Source organism: Prosopis cineraria, unplaced genomic scaffold (genome assembly GCF_029017545.1).
Source record: "Prosopis cineraria cultivar Desert tree isolate PC_DT_omini unplaced genomic scaffold, ASM2901754v1 PC12, whole genome shotgun sequence".
NCBI lineage: Eukaryota > Viridiplantae > Streptophyta > Magnoliopsida > Fabales > Fabaceae > Prosopis > Prosopis cineraria.
The window spans coordinates 35,295,826-35,319,883 of NW_026555343.1; the positions used below are offsets into that span (position 1 = coordinate 35,295,826).

Genomic DNA, 24,058 nt, shown 5'->3' on the forward strand with positions numbered 1-24,058 from the left:
TTAATAAATTTGCATCTAATATTATTAAATTTGTTACATTTTAGTCAAGGAGTAAGATGCATTATTGGTTTTATTTTTATTAAAATTTGGGCTTTTTTTATAAATTTTTTGGGTCTTTCTTTGTAATTTCCTCCAATGCTTTTTGATCGATTTTCTGCAGACGCTCGAATTGCCAGCTTTTGAGAATGATCGATTTTAACCGACGGAATCGATTAAACGGTTTTTCGTGTGTAAGGATATTTTTGTGTTAATCGATTTTTTTAGTAAAAAAATCGATTATTTTACTTAAGCAAACAGGCACTAAATGGCAATAGCTTTTCTGGTGACGACCACAGCAAATAGTATAGAACCGCCTTTTCCTTTCGCTCCGCGCTCTGATCAACTGGTCAACTCACTCCTCCACTTGCAGCGCCGGCGTCGTCGTCGGAGAAGGAACCGATCGTAGACTTCCAGTAATCCTCCTGTTCTTCTCTTTCTTGTATTGATGATTTAGTTTTGTTTGCTTTCGGAAACATATCTCTCTGATTCTTATACCATACTTTTCTAGTACTTGATTAGCACTCAGATTAATCTCTCTACCTTTCGTGATGACTGGTATATAGGAAATATTTTATATCTTTGAAGAATTTGTAAGTACTGGAAAAATAATCTTAATTCTCTAGACGATAGATGATCAAGTATCAGTTTTTTTGATCGGAAGTGAAACACATTCAAAACGAATCTGGTGTACCCATCAGGAATAGTACTTGTTAGAGCCCTCAAAGATGGAGATGGGAAATTTCTTGTTTCACATCATAGTATTTCTTCACTTCATTTGAGGAATTTGCTGAATTATGAATGCGAGCTGAAATCAGGCGCTCCTTTTCTTTTGTTTTGTTTTGTTTTTGTTTTTGTTTTTGTTTTTTTTTTTTGTTTTCAGTTTTGGTTTTCACAAGAGAGTATTTATGATCTTAAGTCCATAATTTTCATATTAAACCAGTAGTTTCTTTTGGCTTGTTTTCAAGTACCTGCTCAGTTTCTTTGTTTGCTTTCAAAGCTTGATTTCATTTGATACCTGCGCCAATTTGAATTGAATAGGTGCAGTTATTGGAGACCTCCGTAAGGTGCCGACCTAGTATGGATACACATGATTGGAGGGCTCAATTACTGCCTCATATTCGCCAAAGAACAGTCAATGCAATGTAGGTCTAAATTCTCTATTTGATTAATAAGATGGTCTAAGTAGCATCTGCTTTGAGATGTCATTTGTGCAAACTGTTGATGCTGCCTTAACATCCCCCCTTTTTGTCATGGACGCTTAAATTTCTTTCATCACAAAACATATATCATTGAATCCATGGTAAAGGAGCTATAACAGGCATTGCATGTCATTGGCAAACCCATTGAACTGCTGATTCTTCTATTTGCTGGTTCAGGAACCATATTACTTGATGTATTCAATTTCTCTTGACACGCTAGTGTTTTCCATTTATAGACAATGCTGGACATTTATATTTTAAACTTTCAATGCTATATGTGAGCTCCATTCAAGATTTTTAGAAGGAAGTGTTATCTTACTTTTACCCATAGCCTTAGATGGGGGAGTATTAGGAACTATTTTTGTGTTCTATATATTGTCGTTATGACCTTGAAAACTGCTGATATTTGTTGTTACTTTCACTATGGCCCAAAATATTTGGAATAAAATTTGTGTTATATGCCTACTTGGGCATGAACTAGATTAGTTTTAATGGATTTGTGAAAAGAAAGACGTTTATAATTGTCAGGTGCTAGGATGATGACACAAGTCTCCAACAATCTACTCCAGATGACATGTTTGCTTATCATTTATTTTCAATAAAACGAAAAACCACCAAAAAAAAAAATGAAGGGGCTGGACGCTTACATAATGATCATAGTTTTTCATTTGACCGTTGTATATAGTCCTCAACTTCTTGATTCCCTATCATTGTAAAACAACTCTTCATTTTGTAGAATGAATAGATTAAAATTGTATCAGTCTGACGGTGATGATGATGATGAATTACTTGAATTTCTAAAAAGTGCACAAGGTTTTGAGCAGAAGACTTATGCTGGTGCAACTAGTCAGGTACTTACACCAATAATGTGTAATCTCAATTACTATAATAATTTGTGGTCATCTATGCAGATGGGTGAATCATGATGTAAGTATTGTTTTAACAGGCTTAACTTTAGCAGTGGCCCACTTTTTTTTTTAATGCTGTCATGATTGCTGATTTGCTGTGATGCTAATTTTCTTACATTTTGGCATGTCCTAATTTCAGGAAGATTATTTACAGAAAATATCTTCAATGTTGCAGTTAATAAGTGAAAGTAAGTCCCAGACCATCAATGTCACCGTTATGCCATCGGATTCAGTTATTGACCCATTTTAGATTTTGGAAGTTTTTAATCCTAAAGCCTTTGAACTCATTGTATTGGTTGAATGTTCAGGGTCTACTCTGACTTTATTCTTAGCAATTCAGCCTTAGCTTTCCACTAACGAAAATTTCAATTTGCAACTTCTTTTTTGTTTGATATCATATATAGAATGTTGGCTAAGTTTTATGATATTTTCCTTTAATTTTTATCTCAAACAAATACCTCTTGTATTTCATTTGAATACCATCCAAATTTTGTGCATTTGCATTGTAATTTTGTCTTGGATAGGAGTGCTTTTCTGTCATAATAATTTATTACTCTTTTGATTTGATATTATTAATTGATGTTATTTTTATTGTCTTCTGTGCTTGTAACCATGCTACTATTGTTTTTCCATCGACAATCAGATATGATTTAAGTACTGTGTTATTGATTCCTCAATCTAAATTTGTTAGTATGAATAATTGGAGAGGTACTCAAGTTGGATGATCCTTTACAGAGTATTGGACGGCTGGACTGCAATCTGATAGTCGCGGAAGAATCATCAACAAAATGTATAAATTTTTATGTTGTTTTACTTTGGTCTTATATTGCATGATGGGGGAAAATTGTATTCCACACTTCGTTAGAGTTCTCTCATTTTTTATTCGGAATCAAATTGATAACCAACTTAAGATTGATGCTCAAGATTATGTTTTGTAGCTGAGGAACTATAAAACATAATTTTTCTTATGATTATTGAATTGTATTTTTTTGCATACTTTGTGTCTTGAACTTATTTTTAATTTAATTTTTTTTAAGAGGTCCCCCCACAATTCGATATCTGGGAGGTTTCTTAATATACTTATTATTATGTGTTTTTTTCAGTTATATTCTGCTTCTTGTTTGGTGTAGTTAGACGACTTCTTCATTGGCCAAAAAAAAAAAAAAGTTAAGAGGCTTCTTATTGTATGCTTTTTTTTTTTTTTAAGTTGTGGAGAGGGGAGCATTTTAAGACGCAAAAGAGATAATCTCCTCCAATTAGGAAATTCATTTTATGGTATCCATGTATAACTCTGAACTGAGCTCGATGAGTCCATGCTATTGTGTTGCTTTTTGGTCTTTTTTGATATGAAAATGGACATGAAATGTTATGAGGAGTAGTATTTGATACTGTCATCATTTATATTTCTAATCAAAATCCAAAATTCTGTGCATTTCTTTTGGAAAATGTGAAGGGCATGAACGGTACCTTATGATCATGCTTGTTATTTGGAGGACTGTGTAAGGCTATATGCTTCCCTATGAGTTATTGTAATTAAACTGGTGTTATTCACCTTATAGATTGGAAACATTAAGAAGACATCTTCCTGTTTCTGGCCAAGAGGGATTAGATGAACTTCGTAAAATTGTTGCAAGATTTGAGGAGAAGATTTACAATGCAGCAACGGGCCAGGTAGAGCATCACAGTTTTAATTCTGACAGCCCTCTTGATAGATCATTCATCTGAGCAGATGAATTGTGATAGAAAGTTGAGCAGTAGGTTAACCGTCTTGTAGAATATCATGGATTGCCATGATTTCTTTCATCTCTAACATTCCCTGATTTCAGGCTGATTATCTTCGGAGAATATCATTGAAGATGCTGGCAATGGAAAATAGCGGCCCAAACACTATATGGTGATGGACCTTCAGATACAGGTATTGGAATTCAAAAGCTTCACGGTCTGATCTGTTTGCTGCAAATAGCCTATGCAAGGTCATGAGCTGATAGTACTTTCATACCTTTTTTTCTTTTTTTGGGGTCAGAACAATTTGATGTTTTGATTTGTGAATAAAACTTAATGAGAACTAAGCTAATGATGTTAGGTTTTATGGTGCATGTGTAGAAGTATGCGCAGTGTGTGTAAAATAATGTATCTCATGGAGTGTGTGTGTGAAATAAGGGGTGGGTTTCTCTCCACTGCTTTTTCTCTCCTCTATTTTTCTACTGCCAATTTGAACATTTCGCATTAAATATATACTTTTAAAAATTATCAAATCTAAATTATCAAATCCAATTTAATGGTCCAAATCTATAGTGGTTTCTCTTCTCCTTTCAGAGGAGGAAAGCCAATGCCCAACACCGTTAAATAATGTATCTCGTGAACTCTGTGCAAAATGTATGTTAGTTGTCTTGAAAGATGTGACATGTCTTCGCTCAATTTGAATGTTTTCAATGAAGTCTATATATATATATATATATATATTTAAGGTAGGGGGTTGGGAAATGATGCACTCTCTTGTTCATAATATGGGACATTTGTTAGAATCACCGTTTGATCCAAAATATAATGCATTAGATCGTTTTTGTAATTTTTTTTTTAACTATACCTCCACTTAATTTCTTATTTTTTTAAAAAAATAGATTTATTGAAATTTCAATTGTCATTATTAAGGCATCTATTTAGGAAATTTAATGAGTAAATAATTGAAAAGATATGCAATTTTTAAAAAAGATAAAAGTTCTAACAATTTTTTTTTTTTTTTTAAGAATCATGAAGAAGTTATCAATGCTCTATATTGTGGATCAAATGAAGTATATTTTTTGAATGGTGAATGTTAAGAAAAATCATATTTTTATTTCTTGAATGGTGAATATGGTCTGTTACTGTTAGGCGGGCTCAAGTGCTAGGAGGGCAGGTGGCACCATCAGAGGGAGAGAGAAATGCTGCAGGAAGACAATCTATGAGAAAAAGGAAGCGGCCTCAGTGGCTAGCTGATTTTGTCACCAATCTATAGATAGCTGATTTTTTTTTTCTTTGTTTTTTATCGATAGCTGTATTTTCATGTACTCGTTGTCTCATTTCCTCAGGCCATTGCAAATAATGTGGACCAAATGTTAATGGCCAGGCCACTATTTCGATTGTAGTGTCCTCTGTATGTCCTCTGTAGTGTGTCGTTTTGCAATATTGGCTTATAGGGCCTTTGATGTAATGACTAATGAGAAGGAATGCTTGCATAGGATTTGGAGTGGCTTTGGACCTTATTCTTTGGTTGGATAAGAAAAAAATAGAGAAGAAGTAAAATTAAAAGAAAAAAGTTTCTAAAAATAGTAAAAAAAAAAAACTCTTTTGTGTAATTTCTCTTCTTAATTTTCTCCTCCTTATTTTCTTTTTGCTTTTCGGATCATTTTCTCCTCAACTTCCAACTTTCAACCGCCTCTGTCAAGTTGGCCAAAAGGGGGATGAAAAAGGTCAGTATTAAGTGTTAAACCATGATATAATGGTTTGTGACAAGATTTATGAAAAATAATCTAATAAATATAAATCACTATACTAGATAGGATTATTCTCTCCTCCCAACTCCGATTTGGGGGAAGAAAACATAAAAAAAAATGAAAAAAAATTGAAAAGAAAAATTTTATCGCTCATTATATTTAAATAAAAGAAAAAACAGAGAAAAAAGAGCAAATATGGTAATAATTATAATGCCTTTTTATCAAAATGTATCAAGAAACTGAATTTCATACCAGAATTAAAAAATAATACATATCAATATATACTCCTTCATTGTATCAAATACGCTCGCACGCACAAACTCCTTCCTAATATATTCAAATATATACTTCAATATTCAGATACAAAATATATTAATTAATATACAATCCTTCCTCTTAAATTTAACATTCAAAATCAATTTCGAACTTTAAGAAGGTACTTAAAGATTACACTAATGCCCAACTAGTTTTGAATAAATCAAAACCAAATGTTATACTTCAAAATCAAGATTAAAAATATACGCCATATCCTCATCCGCATGAGTGGAATATTTTTCAATTGTGAGAAAAACAAAAATCAAAGATTTGGAAGGAGAAGCATAAGGGGGGTGGATGAACAAATCCATCTACTGGGTATATTTGCGCGAAGAAGGTGGAATCAGAAAAATAAGACAAAACAAAAAAAGAATAGAATTGAAAAAAATGAAAAAAAAAAATTCAATCATTGGGGGAAAATGAGCGAGGACGATAATACCAAGGAAGAATAATGCAAGGCAATGCCGATGAGGATGCCTGAGTTAAAGAAATGGAAAGTTTTTTTTTTTTCACTTTTCTTTCCTCGTCCAAATAGGTTGTTTTCTATTCAATTTTTTTCTCATATTTTCTATCTTTCCATCCAAACTTGATTTGAATAGTTTAGGAGAGCATTGAAAATTTTTTAAAAAAATACCAAAAATTATTAAATCTAGATCATTTAAAATTTAATATGAGGGTTGATGATTTAAGAATTGAGACAAGGGAAATATTTAAATTTCAGTTGTATATAATTGATTATAAACAAACTGATTAAGATGGTTGATTTTGAATATAATTAATTATGTTATGAGGTATATAATTGATTTATAAAATTAACTAATAATATTGATTTTAATAAGAATTGAAAAGTAGAATTAAAATGCAAAATTGAAAAGAAAGTAAAATTATGGTTTTGTAAAAATATATCCAAACATCTTTATTACATATTAAAATCAATTATGAATAAAAAAACCATGTTTTTTAAAAAATAATCAATTGGATTTCAGCTGTGTATAATTGCTTATAAACAAATTGATTAATATGATTGATTTTAAATATAATTAATTATGTTATAAGGTATATAATTAATTTATAAAATTAATTAATAAGACTGATTTTAATAAGAATTGAAAAGTAAAATTAAAATGCAAAATTGAAAAGCAAGTAAAATTATGGTTTTGTAAAAATATATCCAAACATCCTTGTTACATATTAAAATCAATTATGGATAAAAAATCATGTTTTCCAAAAAAAATCAAACATTCATTATACATGTCAAAATCAATTATGAGCTGATTATCACGGTTTTCTTAAAAATATTCAAACAACCCCATACATGCCAAAATCACAGTTATATGATCAGGTACTATTACTTGTTTTTCAATTCATACTTTCAATTTTACTTTTTTAAAAATTTATCAAAAAATCATATGAATTATTTTACAAATCATAGGCCTGTTTGGCAACCTGTTATTGAAACAGTTTTCTATTTTCCAGAACAAGAAAAAAAATAAAACTATCTGTTTGGTAACATATTTTTAAAAAAGCATTTTGGAGAACAAAAAATAAAATATTATTCTACAGAACAGAAAAAATAGAAACATCTTTTAAATATTTTGGGATTATTATTCTGAAGAACAAGAGAAAATAAAAAAAACTCATTTTTTATTATTTTTTATTTTCAAAACAAAATACTATTGCTTTGGGAGAGATCATATTTCTCTGATTCGTTATAACATGCTTTTCCCGTACTTGTTATCACTTGTGTGAACCTCTTTACCATCCATTACGGCTGGCACATGTGAAATATTTTCCAACTCGCGAAGAAATTGAAAGTACTGGGAAACTAATCTTAGTTCTCTAGACGATGGATGATCAAGTGCTAGTTTATTTTAACGGAAAAGAAACATATTCCAAACGATTTTGGTGTATGATGCATTAGGAATAGTACTAGTTATAGCCATGAAAGATGAGGACTGGTAATTTTACTTTCACGTCATGCTATCTCATCTCTTCACTTGAGGAATTTGCTGAATTATGAACACGAGCTGATATCAGGTGCCCAACCTTTTTTTTTAAATGTGGGTTTTAGTTTTTGCAAGAGTATTTATGATCTTGAGTCCATTATTTTCTTAATAAGCCAGTAGTTTCTATTGACTTGTTTAAAAATGCCTGCTCAATTTATACGCTTGCTTTCAAAGCTTGATTTCATTTAATTGGTCAAATTTCGGTACCTTGTCTGATTTGGATTGAATAGGTTCAATCATTCGAAATATCCTCTCATGGTGCAGACCCTACTATGGATACACATGATTGGAGGGCTCAGCTGCTGCCTCATATTCGCCAGATAAAAGTCAATGAAATGTAGGCCCAAATTCGGCATTTAATTAATAAGATGATCTGTTTGCTCCAAAAAATATGATAGTAAGATGATCTGAATAGTATCTGCTTCCACATGTCAATTCTGTCAACTATCAATGTTATTATAACATTCCCCTCCTTTGTTATGGAGGATTAAATTTATTTCATCGCTAAACAATAACAGATATCAATTTAATCACGAAACATATATCATTATCCACGGGAAAGGAGCTATCTTGGGAATTAACTAGGAATTTGGAACATTTCTGGTTTATTCTTTTTAGTGGATTTGGGAGAAGCAGGAAGCTTATAATTGTCAGGTGCCAGGATGATGACTCAAGTCTTTCACAGCCTGCTCCAAATGATTGTCTGTTTTCCTAGCATTCCTTCTCCCAGAAAAAAAAAATGAAGGGGCTGGACTTTTACACAATGATCATACTTTTTCAGTTAAGCATTGTTTTTCCTCAACATCTTAATGCCATATTTTTTTTAAAACCATCCTTCATTTTGTAGAATGATTAAATTAAAGATGCCTACGTCTCATGCTAGTGATGATGAATTGATTTGTCACACCCTGAACTTTTAAAGTGTGACCAACTGAAAATTAAGAAAACTCATATTTTATAAATTTAAATTCTTAACACATCTAACATGTTAATTCTAATTTTATCGTACAATCATCACTTATATTAAGAAGTTATTAATAGAAACAAAATACTTAAGCTAGCTGTAAAAATTTTGGCAGTCTCTGCTGTAAGTTGGACTTCTCAAAATCTCTACAACCTACCAAAAACACATCCAAGCAGCATTTGGAGTTTTATTCCGATAGAGTATAGACCAACTAAAATAATTTAATTAAGGATCCTGTCTATATGATTCATGGATTGATTCTAGAACAAAAAGATAGAATGTTTAAATATTTACATCAATCCACACTGTAGTTGAAGCAAAAAAATATTTCTCTTCTTAAGGAATCCCACGAGATCTACTGAAAAATAGGTCTACTTCTATTATCTAAATATAAAAAAAAATTTAGTAAATAACGTCCCCAATTAATTAATTAATAAATAAATAAATAAATAATCATAAACAGAAAATAGGAAATAAATGATTATTATTAATGAACAGTACAATTTGTCCCTGGCTCAGGGTTCTAACTTCATCACTGTTCCTCATTATCTCTTATGCTCCCCCTCCTTATGAGTTCTGTAATTCTCTTTCTTCACTATGTCTTTTCCTTCTATTATCTCTTTTTTGCTTCCCTCTCGTTGCTGTCAAGGATTATTGAATATAATTTTATATAGTTTATGACAGTTTTGTATTTATCTAAGAAAAAATAAAGTAAAATCAATGAAGCTAAAGGAAATGCTTCAATTTGTTTCATCAGAACATTAATTCAACTTAGTTAATTGATATAAAACTAAGTGACAATTGATTCATATGGACTAATAATCAATCTGATACTACAACATTTTTGTTATTTAGGAATAATTTAAAAGTGTTGCTATAAGTTTGAAAAATGTTGCCTAAAGCTATAGGCAATAGTTTTCAAGTGTTTTCAACTTTAGTATTGCCTATTACTTTAGGCAATAATTTTCTTACCTTTGGCTACAATATTTGTAAAACTGTTGCCTAAAACTGTAAGAATAGGTAACAATTTTTGGGAAACCTATTATAATACTTTTCAAATGTTTCTTATCACATAAAATAGGTAACATTTAAGAATTGTTGCGAAATAGTTAAATAGCCAAAATTTAATATTTTCTTCCTCCCTCAAGATTCGAACCTAGAACCTATTGAAAGGAATAGATATCTCAAACCACTCTTCTAACTTGACTTTTTGATATTATAATACAAAATATAATATATATATATATATATACATTTTTTAAATTAATTTTTTAATTTATCCAAATAATGAATTGAAAAATATAAATAAATAAATTATCTAAAAAAATTATGAAAATAAATTAAAAATAAATTTTTATGTTTAGAAAAATAATAAGCAACAGTTTTTAAATGTTGCCATAAAGAGAAACTATAAGCAACATTTACATTTTTGTTGCCTATTTGAATAGGGAACATTTTTAAAATGTTGCCATAAAAGATCCTTTATAGGTAACAATTTCTGTGTTGCCTATTCAAAAAAATTATTGCAACACTTGAAAATTGTTGCGTATTCTATTTTAGAAAATAGTTTTTAAATATTACCAAAACTATGTTGCTTAAAGTATGAGAACAATAGCAACATACGAAAAATGTTGCTAATGCTCATATTAAGCAACACTTTTAAAATTATTGCAAATAAAATTGTTGCCTAAAGTAAAAATTGTTGTAGTGTGACAATGCCTCTAACTCTATGTGGGCATATTTGGATAGAGTCTCGTATATTTTTCTATATATAGATACTTTTTTTAGTTTGTATTTAAATATATTGCCTTTAGTAGGATACCATAAAAAAGTAATATGGGATGGTGTTTATTTTTATGATGTTTGAATGAGGATTATAGGCAGGTCGGAAATAGTGGGGGTATGAGTTCTTAGGTTTGGTTCGGATGGAGAGAAATGTGGGAAGAAAATAATGAGAAGAAAAATTTTAAAAAAAATAATAAATTTTTTACAATTTTTAGAACTTTTCCCTTTTAGTTTTCTTTTCTCCCTATTTTTCTTTTCGTCTAAATGAAGGGTCTGAGTGAAATAAATAAAAATTGGTAATATTAGAATTAGAAATAGTATTAATTGATTGGAAACAAATTTGGCTATCATACAACATGAAATGTTGCATTTAAATTGTTATGCACAAGATAAAAAAATTATCAGAAATCTTCTTTAGATAATTGTGAAGAAAGTCCGTGGACTTAGAAATCTAGAATTTCTTGGATTAAAAATGGGTTCTATGTTACAAATGTTAATGTGCCAAGGTTGTCTTATATATATATATATATATATAAGGAATTATTAATTGAAGAGACTGAACTTACATTGAAAACCATTAATTCAAATGGAACCCCAGGTCCTCATGATTTAATGCTAAGTTTTATTTTAAAAAAGAAATAATGTATTTTTTAATTTCTTAACTTTGCCTCAATTATTGATTTCGTTTGTTAAATTTAATTTTTATTGAGTTAGTCCCTGCAATTTATTGTAGTTATCAATTTAGTCCCTATTATTTTAAAAAAAGGCAATATTATTAAAATTTGCTAATATGAATAACACAATATTGATTACAATCATGTATTTAAAGAAAAAGAAGTGTAATTATTTAATTTTGAATAAAACATGCTCTAAAATTTTTAAAAACAAGATAACAAAATACCAATTAATGTAAGAGATTACATTGATAAAAATAAAATTGATGAGGGTTAATTTGTTTAAATTTAGCTATATGTATATGTCAATTCATCAATAGCTTCACACATTAGATTATTTTAAGAGTTGGCTTGTGTCCTAAAACTTAAATGACTCACATGATAATTTAAAACACATAAATGACTAAATCAATAAAAATTAAACTTGAAAGACTAAATCAATAATTAAGATAAATTTGAAAAACTGAAAATTTTATTATCTATCTCTTGAAAACATGGGAAATTGGAAAAAAAGATGTTATTTAATAGGTAAAATCTTTTTTTCTCTACTAGGAAGTTACATAATTTCTTCAACCTTCATTGTGCTTTTTCTTAAAAAAAAAAAGGACAGTAGAATGCAAAAGTTAAATGAATTTAGACCAATTAACTTTGCGATGTGGTTAGTCAAATTATCTCAAAGGTTTTATGTAATGAGTTAGAAACATTCTAAATCACCTTATTATTGGACCGATTTCTATGCTCATCTCACCTTGAGATGAGATCTAGATGTAACATCCTAATTCCTAAGTTTTCTCATTTAGTAATTATATGTGTTTTCAAGGATATATTAGTCAATTTAGATAAATTATTGAGTAATGAGGTTAATATAGTTTTTTGGATCATTGGATGGCCTTAGAAAAGGGCTAGGTCAATGTTTGAACAAGCCATGGCACGAAAGAGAGTTTAAATTTTGGTGGGAATTTTTGTGCCATGCGTCAGGCAGGCGTGTCAATGTGCCGCAGCGCATGTGCAAAATTAGCACTTATCAGACGTGAAAATAGATCAAAAATAGGAAAAAAAGAGAGATAATGAAAGAGCGACGGAGAAGAGTTTGTGTTCTACTTGGGCACGATCCTTAGACCACATTGGGAGCATTTAGAGCTTGAATTATCACTGGATAAGTTCCATATTTTCTCTTCTCCCTCATTATGCAAAAATATGGACTTATACGGCAATGGGGGCTTTGATTTTAGTTTTCTTAGGTTTAGACCGAATCCATTAGCTTATTTAAGGTCTTGGAGAGTTAAATCAACCTTAAGTTTATGAGTTTTATGGTGATTGAAAATTTTTGTCGAGGGTTTGGACGAACCCTACGCATACTCTAGAGATTTTAAGACAATGTGGAAAAGTGACTAGTGATTTTAGTGTGTTTGAATGTTTAATAGGATAGTTAGAGCGTTTGAGAATTATTGGTGTTGTTAAAAAAGGAATTTGAGTATTATGGGTATTTAGAACCTAGTGAATTTAGGGTTTATTTGAAGTGATAATTGACAATTGTCACTTGATTATATAGATTGAGTATTACTCGAGTTACTTCATGCATATAGAATGTGTAAAGCTAACATTAAGCCACGGTAATCCTTTTATGTGACGAAGGGTTGAGATAATGAAATAATTTATACTATTTAATTATATTGCTTAACTATTTGTGAGTAGATATATTGATTTGAACTTGAGATTTGATAGCCTTACATATTGCAAAATGTTATTTTTCATGCATGTTAAACAAATTGCAATAATTGATATAATGAAAGTTTTATATGGATTGGTTGAAAAATGGGAAATGTATATGTGTTACACATGATGAATGTGAGCATAATCATGTTAGAGGGTGAGAGTTTACCTGTAGGAAGGAGTAGTGCAAATCCATATGGCATATATCTCTTTAGTGTCTAGTAAGGTATGATGTTGGAGATTTTCTCCTTAGTATCCATGTGGCATATGGCATTGGAAAGTAACGCTCCTTAGCATTAGTGATGTGGTGTTAGAATAACAACATCTCAATTTGTGTGCGATAGGGGGAGACCATAGTCTAAAAACAGGATAAGATACCTTTGGCCAGGTGATCCTACCATTAAAGGTGAGCTTGGACCATTGTGAATGTGTACTTTGTCTAAGAGCCTATGGTTTCAGTCGGGGTGATATGGAGGCTCAGATGGTAAAATGATCATGTTAGTAGTAAATAATTTATGTTTTTGAAAATGAATTGTTGAATATGCTACAGTGGAAATGAAAAAAATTATCTTGAACTATGTTAAAAGTATATTATGGTATTTAAAAGCTTTACTTCCTTATGGTTGTGTATGTTAATTAATAATAGTAAATTATTCTGTTACTGAAATGTTTATTTCACCTTGTGGTTATATTTTACAAGCGAGGGCTCCGATAGGGGTAAAAGGAAGGAAGGGGCAACTGAAGAGTGAAGAACAATAGTTGTATAGCTCTTTCCTTTCTTCTTTTTAGGTATTATAACAAATATTGCCATTACATAATGCCAACTTAGAAACATGACATTATTTGATTATCACTTGTATGAATTTATGATAAGTGTGCATATCTTGATCCAAGGTTGATGTTGTGAATTAAGTGTGTGTGCTTAGCCAAGTTACAATTACAAGTGATATACTTGAAGTGATTTTTGTGCCAAAATGACCAAATTAATATGTGTGTTAAATTTAATCCACCCCTTTCTGTTATTATCAAATAGGGGTTTGGTGATCATTTTGAGTGTGATTGCTTATTTGTTTGATATAAATGAATTGTCATGTTGTGTGTGGTCTATTTAAGGTGGTTAAAATGTCTCTGGGGCTAATGGCATTTGGCATTGTGAGTTAGATACTTTTAAATGTATTTTAAGGTAAAAATGAACCATTTTGGATTCGAGTGTTCATTTTTTTAACAGATTATTTTTTAAGTGTGAGACTGATATCATTAGTTAGAAGGCTTGGAGAGTTTTGTGTGGACACTTGAACTGCTCAAATAGAACGTTGGATGGAAAAATAGCATGCTTTAAAAGTTTGAAGAGCTATCATAACAGTAAGTGCATGCCACAATGCAAATGGCCTTAAAGGGACTTGTTCTTTTGTGTCATTTGTTGCGGTGGGCATAGCTTGCACCATAGTGGACAGGCTAGAATATGGAGAATTTTCGAGATTTATTTCTGCTTGTTTCAATTGCTGTTTTGATTTTCATGCTTTCATTACTATATTTAATTAATTTTGAATTATGATTTTAGCTCAAACAACATATTTTAAAAAGAGTTTTCTTAGAATTTCAATATTTTAACTAATTATCTTTTAAACCCTTGGGTTGTAATAACTTTTTCTTGGGATTTTATCTAATCCAGGTTATCACAACAGCGTGTAAGAGTGTTATTCTGATAGAGTCAAGGTGGACATTACATGGACCATCCAGATTTAATTTATTATTATATATTATATTTATTAAAATAAAAAACTTATTAAAATTATTTTATAATTTTTATAAATTTTTATTTTTAGTTTGGTCTAGATTTAATTTAGCAGATCTAATTTAATATTAAATTTTTTATAATTGATGTTTATTAATTATCCAGATGCACTCTGCATAGTCCTGAACTGTTGAAAAATAAATCTGAATAATTAATATACATCAATTATAAAAATTTTAATATTCAATCGGATTGTTTAAATTAAATATAAACTAGATTAAAAATAATTTTTTTAATTTTTTTAAAATTTTAATTTTAATAAATATAATATAGAAAAAATGATAATAAAATCCCTCAGAAATATACAAATGACAATTTGGTCCCTTGAAATGCCATAATTTCACTAAAATTTCTAGGGACTTTTTTATTATTAATGAATTTATATAAATGATCAAATTATTCTTATTGAAAATAAAATGATTATCAAGTTTTATTTAAATAATCACAACTTTTATTCTTATATTCACAACAATCCAATAGCAAATCAAGAATTTAACATGTAAAATTATGATTTATTGTTTCATTATTACGAATATAAGAACAAAGTTGTGATTATTTAAAAAAAATTCATGAATCATTTTATTATCAACAAGGACAATTTGGTTATTTATATAAATTCATTAATGATAGAAAAGCCTTAAAGATTTCAGTAAAATTATGGAATTTTGAGAAATCAGATTATCATTTGTATATTTCTGAAGGATTTTATTATCATTTTTTCTATAATATATAATATATAATAATATAATTATACTTTAAATCTAGACCATCTATATTAAAAATCAGTTAAAATATTATTAAAATAATATTCTTGAACCCATCAATTTATTTCTCATTAAAGTATATTATCAAAATAGTTAGGGATTTGATTTTTATATTTGTATTATTTCTAAAATTTTAAATAAATTTTGAAAATTTTTTCAAGTGTTTATTTTGAACAAATTGAATTTTCAATGCATATATATGAATAAATATATAAATAAAAAACCATTAAAAACAAAATATAAAAATATTTTTAATTTATTTAATTTTCTTATGAAAATAGAGATTTACAAATTACAAGTTGTTCGTGGTGAACAACAAATACTAGGCGTGCTAGAGATGTTGAGTCTCAATTGATGACAAAAGAGTCCCGAGCTCCCTTACCACAGTTTACTCGAATGTAAAAAGATACAAGACTTTGGTAGAACAAGTGTTCGATTGTTATTGAAATGTGAAAAGATTACAAACCTAAAGCTGAGAACTAAAAAGGACTAACAAAGGTAAAATTTTGAGTCTTTGATTGAGTGTTGACTAATTTCTTTTATATTTTCTTCTTTTATTTATAGTGTTAGAATAATGGTAGCCTCCTCCTTAAAACCTAGCACGTTTTGCCGAAGAATCAGGGATATAACAAAACTCATGGTACGGTCTTTATTCCATGCTCTCTAGTTTGGTAACCAGCCCGTTTCATCGAGATACTTGGGTGTAGATTTTGGCACTACTTAAGATCGTGTCTTTGTGTTAACAGTTTAATATTTATAGCTGACAGGATTTTAGTATGTTAACTTACTGTGGCCTTTATTGAGCCTTGGGGCCGACCCCTTTCATTTATATTGGGCCTGACGCTTTAATTACTTAACCCAACTAGCCCTGTAACCTATTTGAACAACGTTTCATATTTAGCCTAAACAATGCCCCCATGTGCCAATGGCTGATAATGTAAGCCACGTGGCACATTTGAAAAAAATGAAATGTCACTTTGTTTCTGAGTACCCTTTGCTGATATAAACTTATTTCTTTTTTTTCGGTCACTTCTCTTGTCTTTTCTGTCGTTTCTTGAACTTTAAGCATTCACTCTTTCGTATTCCTCTTACCTTTGCTCTCAAATGGCTTCCTTCACTTCTGTCGCTTCTTCTATTATTGCTCTATCTTCCACCTTCACTAGGAGTCTACTTGATTCTCTAATGATTATCCAGAATCCCCTTACCCCAGTTGGTGGATTTGTGACAGTATGTATTTAGTAGTTTGAAAATCCTTTTTTCCCTTTAGATTGGTTCCCCATTCTAATAGTTTTTCATCTCTTTACAGGAGGACTCATCATTCCATGAATCGGTGGCTTTCTGGTAAGTTTCTCGCTTCTCATGTTTAGCCCTTCTATTTTATTGGAGAAGTATGTTAATTGTGCTTTGTTTTTTTTTCAATACTTCTCTTTAGAGCTTTCAAATCTCCAATAAAAGTGACATTGGGTACCTAACCATCTCTCTCGACCTGTCCGAAGTCACAGCCCCTACTCAGTCAAATCTATAGCCACTAACCTCCATTCACAACTCGGTCTTGGCTCGGATGACTTTGCCCTTTCCCGAGTCGTCCTATAAAAAACTCAGGAACTGGCCCCGGTTTCCTCGTGCTTAGGTCAACTAGGTGAGGCACTTGAAGTCAGAACATGCACCTCAGTAGAAGGAGATAGGTCTATATGACCTAATCCGGCTATCCCTAGCCAATATTAATGTCCTTGTCGAGCTTCTGATGACCCTCCGAAGTTTCTGGGGTTTGGGCTATAATGTCTTCATCTTTAAGCTCAGCCTTATATCCTTTACACAATGGGACGTCTTCATATTCCTGGGGTTACCCATCACCGGGGAGGAGAACTTCTACACGATCCCTAAGAAACATGACTCTTAACCGCCCTCCTAGTTGACTAAAGAGCAAGATTAGGAGTGCAGACTCCTACACAAAGAATATGGAGTTATTCTTCAAGAAGCCAGCCATTGAGCTCGTCACTGCCATAAAGCATCTAGTCTTCATAGATCCTATTAAGCTAATGGATCCTGGCCTCAGGGAAAGGAATACTCGTGCAGCTATACTTGAGGATCACCCAGTCCTTGCTCTGTGGTGACTAAGTAGCCCTGGGGATGATGTTTCTATGCCGTCTCTATGATAGCATGAAGGAGTCATTGATGAAGAAATCTTTTAGTAACTTCCATGGGCCCGTCTGGTTTCTGAAGCTACGGACGATGACCTATTTTCCACTTCTTTGACGGGAGCCTTTCTTAAATGATTTTCACGCCAACCATTCCTTCACCTGTCTCTTGGGTAGTCATCTGCTGACCAACTTAAAAAACTTCTTTGAGTTCTTTAGTCAACACTTGAGGAAGACCTTGAAGGCCTTTAACATTCCAGACCACTGCCTCCCCACCTAGTACAAGCGCATGGTGGAACAAAAGAGCAAGCCTACTAAATCTACTTAGGGATGAGGTTTTTCTCTCGGCTACTACTCCCAGAAAGATGGGACTATCACATACTGGCTTTTCCTCTAAGTCTCTAAGGGTCTACTTGGAGTCCTATCATCCTGAACTAGTGGCAGGCCAATTTGGACTGAGCCAATGCATCCCTCGAGGCTTGTCCCCCCAAATTAATGTAGAGCTGTTGGATAGGGAGGCTATCAACTAGATAGCCATTCTGCACATCGCTCAAAGGCAGTACAAGGTGGAACTTATAGATAGAGATGCCTGCCTCTACTTCAATAAATGGTGGCCCTAGTGCTTTAGGTGCATAATACATACCAGTAAGTATCACCTCTCGTGTTTGTCTTAGTTTTCTTTCTTTTATCTCGTACCCTAGTCTAATCCTGTCTGTATTCTTGTAGGCCATGATTGGATGCAATCTCACGTGTTAATGATGTTCTTAAGGGGAAACATTAACACCCCTACAGCTTTTGAGACCTAAATGATCCCTTCACTGAGGATTGTAGTCCAAAGGACGGAGCAAGATGACACCTCATCCTAAGTATCTGCCCCTTCGATCTCCAGGAAGCCCAAGGCTAAGAAGATCTCCTCAAGTCGTCTTGACAAAAGAGATGGTCTTGACAAGAGAAAGTGGGCTCCATCTCCTTCATCTGATACTAAGAGGAGGAAGAAGACAGTATCTCTTCCACTTGACCAACCTTCCTCTACTCCATTCCTGACCGACCCCACTCTTCAAAAAGGAAAGTATATACATAAGCATTAACGGATGATGATCTTATCAACAGATTCTGACGATAGTAGGGTGAGTCCTCTTCAACATGGGAAGAAGGAGACCCAGCTCCTAAATCCCTGAGATGTCACTTTCTTCGCCCCTGCCAATCCTGAGCCAACACCCATAGATCCGACTAAAGTCGCTTAAGAGGTGGCCCGAGAGGTAATAAAGCATACTAAAGATCTGGGGTTGTTATGTTTATTACAGCCCTAGGTGGTACTGTCGGTCCAGAAGACATTGGGGTTGCAATTGACCAGGGAAGGGCTTTTACTGCAACCCAAAGTAGTGAGTTAGAGCTTGAAGTCTAAGGTCCTGCTTCTACTGAAGTCTTCAGGATGGTCTCCCCCATTAGCTTAATCCTACCCCCAATTCATCAAACGCTTAAGAAGTCAAGGGTTCTAAGAGGTCTTTAGAGGGATTTCAGGTGGTGACTGTGAATAATGCGCTGGTTGCTCTAGCCTCCCCTTAAGGCATCTCAGTGTGAGGTCAAACTCATTCTTCTATGCTCACGGGCCTTGTGGAAAGGCCCTGTGCTCAGCAATGCGATCTGCGCGTACTCCTCCCCCTTCCATGAGCAAAGATAAAGCACTCGTGGACTTAATTTAGGTATTGACTTGTTCTGCTCTTGTCCTTCTAATTCCTTTTTTGCCTCTCGTTTCTGACCTTACTTTATTTTCTTCAGCTAGCTTCGTTGAAGGCAGTGCCCACTGGAACCCTTCTAACCCATATTCATGTCCCTGAAACGGATGTGGTGTTAGATGCTTAGAGGGTCATGCAGTTCCAACTCAACTGTGATCCACTCCTCATTCTTGAACAAAATTTTAAGGAGATGATTGGGCTCTTAAGGTTGTGAAAGGGCGATCTCTATGTTTGAGTTAGCACTCCTTCAAGCTCAAGTCCCGGTATGTTATGGCATCATTAACTGTTGCCATACAGAACTGCCCCTCCTGTCAGAATATTTGAAAAATAATTGATCTGTGAGAGATGAGTAGCTTGTCGCTAAGACTTGATGACTGCTACCACTGATCGAGTCTAGGAGATTGCCCCTCATATAGATCACCTCCAGGCACTACGGGCTAAGGTAGCAGATTTGAGGCATCAGCTAGCAGTAGTTGAAGAGGAGTTGGCACAAGCTGAAGTTGAAGACGGTCCAGTTGAATCTGAACTGGAGATTGCAACCAAGGTTCTAGACGAAGCATATGCCATTTTGGATGCCAAGCTTTATTTCATGCTTGAGTTTGAGATAGCCCTTACTTGCCATCAGACCCTTTTTGAGGAGCTGGACTCAACTTTGGTGACATAGGAGACCATATGTAGTCTTTGTAAATAATAAATAAATGTATTTTATTATTTCATTGTTTATTCTTTATTCCTTATTCATGTACTCTACACCCTTTGTAACACGGTTTTAAATGTAACAAAGAATAAATAATCTTCTATTATTGTGTGACTTTCGTGTGCCCTGGGGCCATTCTAAGCCTTAGGTCCTTTATTTCTTTTTCTTATAATGACGGCCAATACTTTTTCAAATATTTTTCATTTATGGCCCATATATGTGGAATCCCATCGATGCTAGCTAACATATATGTTTTCCCTTTAGTTACTTCGTTTACCTTGAACGGTCATTCCCAATTAGGCGAAAACTTATCAAGTGTCCAGTCTTTAGAACCAGGTGGTAACATAAGTTTTCATATGAGCCCACCAACCCAAAAGTGTTTCCTTTTTATTCGTTTATTATATATCCTTGAAACCTCCTTCTTTTGGGCAATCATATGATTCAACGCTTGTAAACGAATTCCATCTATCTAAATTAACTCATTCATTATAGCCTTGTTGTATTCATCAAATGGTCTTCCTAGACTGCTCACAATGCGTAATGAAGGGACTACTATTTCCATAGGCAAAATAGCCTCATGCTTATATGTTAAAACATATGAGCTCGTGCCCGTAGCCTCTCTTTTAGATGTTCGATATGCCTATAGTATCTCGGGCAATCGTATGTGCCATTCTCTAGGATTGTCTTTTTTAAAATTTCAAGGATGATCTTGTTGGAAGCTTTAGCTTGTTCATTTACCTAAGGGTAGTATGGCGAGGATGTTAATAACTTAATCCCACTCTCCTCAATAAAGGCTTTGAAATCACTTCTAGTGAACATTGTCCCCTGGTCTGTTGTGATAATTTGAGGAATCCTAAACTGAAACATGATTTATTCATGTATGAAGTTAATAATGTCATCCTGCTATACTTTCTTCATAGGGATGGCCTCTACCCATTTAGTGAAATAATCTATGGCCACTAAAATGAATGAGTGGCCTTGGATGAGATTGGATAGATCTTCCTTATTATGTCCATAGCCTATCCTCGAAAAGGCCATGATTTAATGATTGGATGCATGTCTGATACTGGCACTTGTTGTATTAGCCCGTGAGTCTGGCATTTCTTGCACCTTCTAGCATTTTTGATGCAATCTCTCATCATTGATAGCCAATAATATCTATGCCTACATACCAACCATTGCATCTACTGATAGGCCCCACATACTCCCTCATGCATCAATCTTAAGACCTCCATATAATCAGTGAAGGCCAAATATCTAAGTAATAACCATTGGGGCCTTTCTTGTATAATTCATCTCCAATTAAAATGAAGTATTGAGCATGTATCCTCATTCTGTAAGGGTATCATTGATTGAAATCTTGTAGATAACTCTTAAAATCATCTTGCCAATCTCAAGCTAGCCTTTACGAGACTGCACCGCATTATATTGTCAAACTACATTGAGCGACCGAGGGATATTCTTTCCATTACACAACAATTACCTTTCGGTGAGGTCAGGTGATAGTCTGAGCCTTGATGCTATTTGAGTCAGCTCATTAGCCTCTGAGTTTTGAGCTTGAGTAACGTGAGTCAACATTATCGTCTCGAACTCTTATAGAATCTAAGAAGCCCCAGCATAATACATTGCTAAAGCTGGGTTCATACACTTATACTCGCCAGTTAATTGTTTGTTGGTTAACTGAGAATCCCCTTCTATGACCACATAAGGGGCTTTCATTTCTTGAAAAATCTTGAGCCCTGTGAGTAGTGCTCTGTATTTTGCCTAATTGTTAGTATACTTGAAATCTAATTGAAGAGATATTATCATTTTTATCCCCATAGGAATGTTTATTACGATCCCAACCCTAAATGCCTTACAGTACTAGATTCATCGAACTTAAGCACCCAAGGCCCTAGATCTATTAAGAACACAAGTAGTTCTTGCTCCTTTTTAGGAAGCCCGACTGAGGGGTGATCAGCTAGAAAGTCTGCTAATGCTTGACTTTTACTGATTTTTGAGGTAAAAATATTAATAAGACTTCTGCTAAGGCTAAGCTCCACTTCCCTATACAGCCCATCATGATAGGCCAATTAAGCACGAATTTAATTAAATCAGAATGAGAAACCATATACACAACTGCATTTATTATATAATGCCTTAACTCAGTACAAGCATAATATAGTGCCAAACACGCTATTTCCACAACTGAGTATCTGGTTTCTATGGGAGTTAAACACCTATTTAAATAATAAACTACCTACTCACGTGCCCCATAAACATTTTGGGGTAACATACAACCTATGGACGTGGTGGTAGAAGTTAAATACAATAAAAACGGGGTGTTCTCCCTTGGGACTGCTAAGATCGGAGGCTTTGTCAAGTGCTCTTTAATCTTGTCGAAGGCCACCTAATGATATTCGGTCCAGGTGAATTCCTCAGTGCCTTTAAGTTTCAGGAGCTCAGAAAACTCTTTTGTCTTCCCTACAAGATTCGGGATGAATCGCTTGAGATAATTGACCTGTCCCAAAAATTGTTGAAGTTATTTCTTGTTGCTTGGTGCCTTTGCCTCTGAGATAGCTCGTGCTTTATTTTGATCTACTTTAATCCCCCTTCTATAAATCAGGAATCTAAGGAAATTACCTTCAGTTACACCAAAACACACTTAAGTTGGTTTAACTTAAGGCCGACCTCCCTCATTCAGAGGAAACTCATCCTTAAATGCTTAATATGATCATGTGCCTTCTTAGATTTAATCATTATATCATCAAAGTACACTTTTAGATATTTTCCTATCATATTGTGGAAGATGGCATTCATAACCTGCTGATAAGTGTTAGGCGATAAGTGTTCTGAACCTGTGTGCGCAGAGGTCCCTTCTGGTTTGTGAGAACCAACGCCTGTTTCATCAGTTCTTTTCTCTTTTTGCATCCTTGTCATCTTTGTTCTACAGGTCCCACTGGGCGTGCCAAAAATTATTTGTGGTGAATAACAAATACTAGGCATGCCAGAGACGCTGATTCTCAATTGATAACAAATGGGTCCCGAGCTTCCTTACCACAACTCGGATGTAAAAAGATACAAGGCTTTGGTAGAACAAGTGTTCGATTGTTATTGAAATGTGAAAAGATTATAGACCTAAAACTGAGAACCAAAAAAGGCTAATAAATGTAAAATTGTGAGTCGTTGATTGAGTGTTAATTAGTTTCTTCTATATTTTCTTCTTCTATTTAATGTCAGAGTAGTGATAGCCTCCTCCTTGAAACCTAGCACGTTTTGCCAAAGAACCAAGGATCTCACGAAACTCATGGCACGGTCTTTATTCCATGTCTCCATTTTAGTAACTAGCCTGTTTCATTGAGATACTTGGATGTAAATTTCAACATTACTTAAAATCGTGTCTTCGTGTCAACGGTCTAATATTTGTAGTTGATGAGATTTCGGTATGTTAAATATTTGTGGTCTTTATTGAGCTTCGATGCCGGCACCTTTCATTTATATTGGGCCTGACGCTTCAATTACTCAGTTCAACTAACTTTGTGACCTATTTGAGTGATGTTTTATATTTAGTCCAAACACAAGTGAAGCGAAAATAGAAACTTATTAGCAACAACAAAAAAAATAGAATGAAATAATTGGGAGTATATATACTAAAATGCTTTTAATTATCAACTAAATCAAATCAAATAAGATATAAAAAATAATAATTGAAAAATACTGAAAAATTTAAAAATATGATTATATTATTACATTCACAAAATCCTCTAATATTTATAATAAATTTAAATTAATTTTGTTATCAATCAATCAAAATATCAAATCATTGCGACAGGATTTAAATGGTTCCTGGTTCATTGGCATTGGCAATAGCTT

At 32.9% G+C, this 24,058-nt stretch overlaps 1 protein-coding gene across 1 annotated transcript; it reads left to right on the forward strand.

Annotated features, from left to right (window-relative positions):
* The first annotated feature begins 293 nt into the window (after positions 1 to 293).
* LOC129288144 (mediator of RNA polymerase II transcription subunit 15a-like) lies at positions 294 to 5,388 on the forward strand. The gene is made up of 8 exons (XM_054924546.1): positions 294 to 452; positions 1,078 to 1,181; positions 1,975 to 2,089; positions 2,286 to 2,334; positions 2,882 to 2,936; positions 3,706 to 3,817; positions 3,973 to 4,061; positions 5,018 to 5,388. The coding sequence occupies exons 2-7, from the start codon at positions 1,117 to 1,119 to the stop codon at positions 4,042 to 4,044; spliced, it is 468 nt and encodes a 155-aa protein (XP_054780521.1). The 5' UTR covers positions 294 to 452; positions 1,078 to 1,116; the 3' UTR covers positions 4,045 to 4,061; positions 5,018 to 5,388.
* Positions 5,389 to 24,058: the final 18,670 nt, after the last annotated feature.

Bases quoted from the DNA above. Each gene is read 5' to 3' on its own strand.
- LOC129288144 (XM_054924546.1), top strand. From the start codon at position 1,117: ATGGATACACATGATTGGAGGGCTCAATTACTGCCTCATATTCGCCAA. The intron at 2,335-2,881 runs GTAAGTCCCAGA...GATCCTTTACAG, and splicing joins GTTGCAGTTAATAAGTGAAA to AGTATTGGACGGCTGGACTG. The intron at 3,818-3,972 runs GTAGAGCATCAC...CCCTGATTTCAG, and splicing joins ACAATGCAGCAACGGGCCAG to GCTGATTATCTTCGGAGAAT.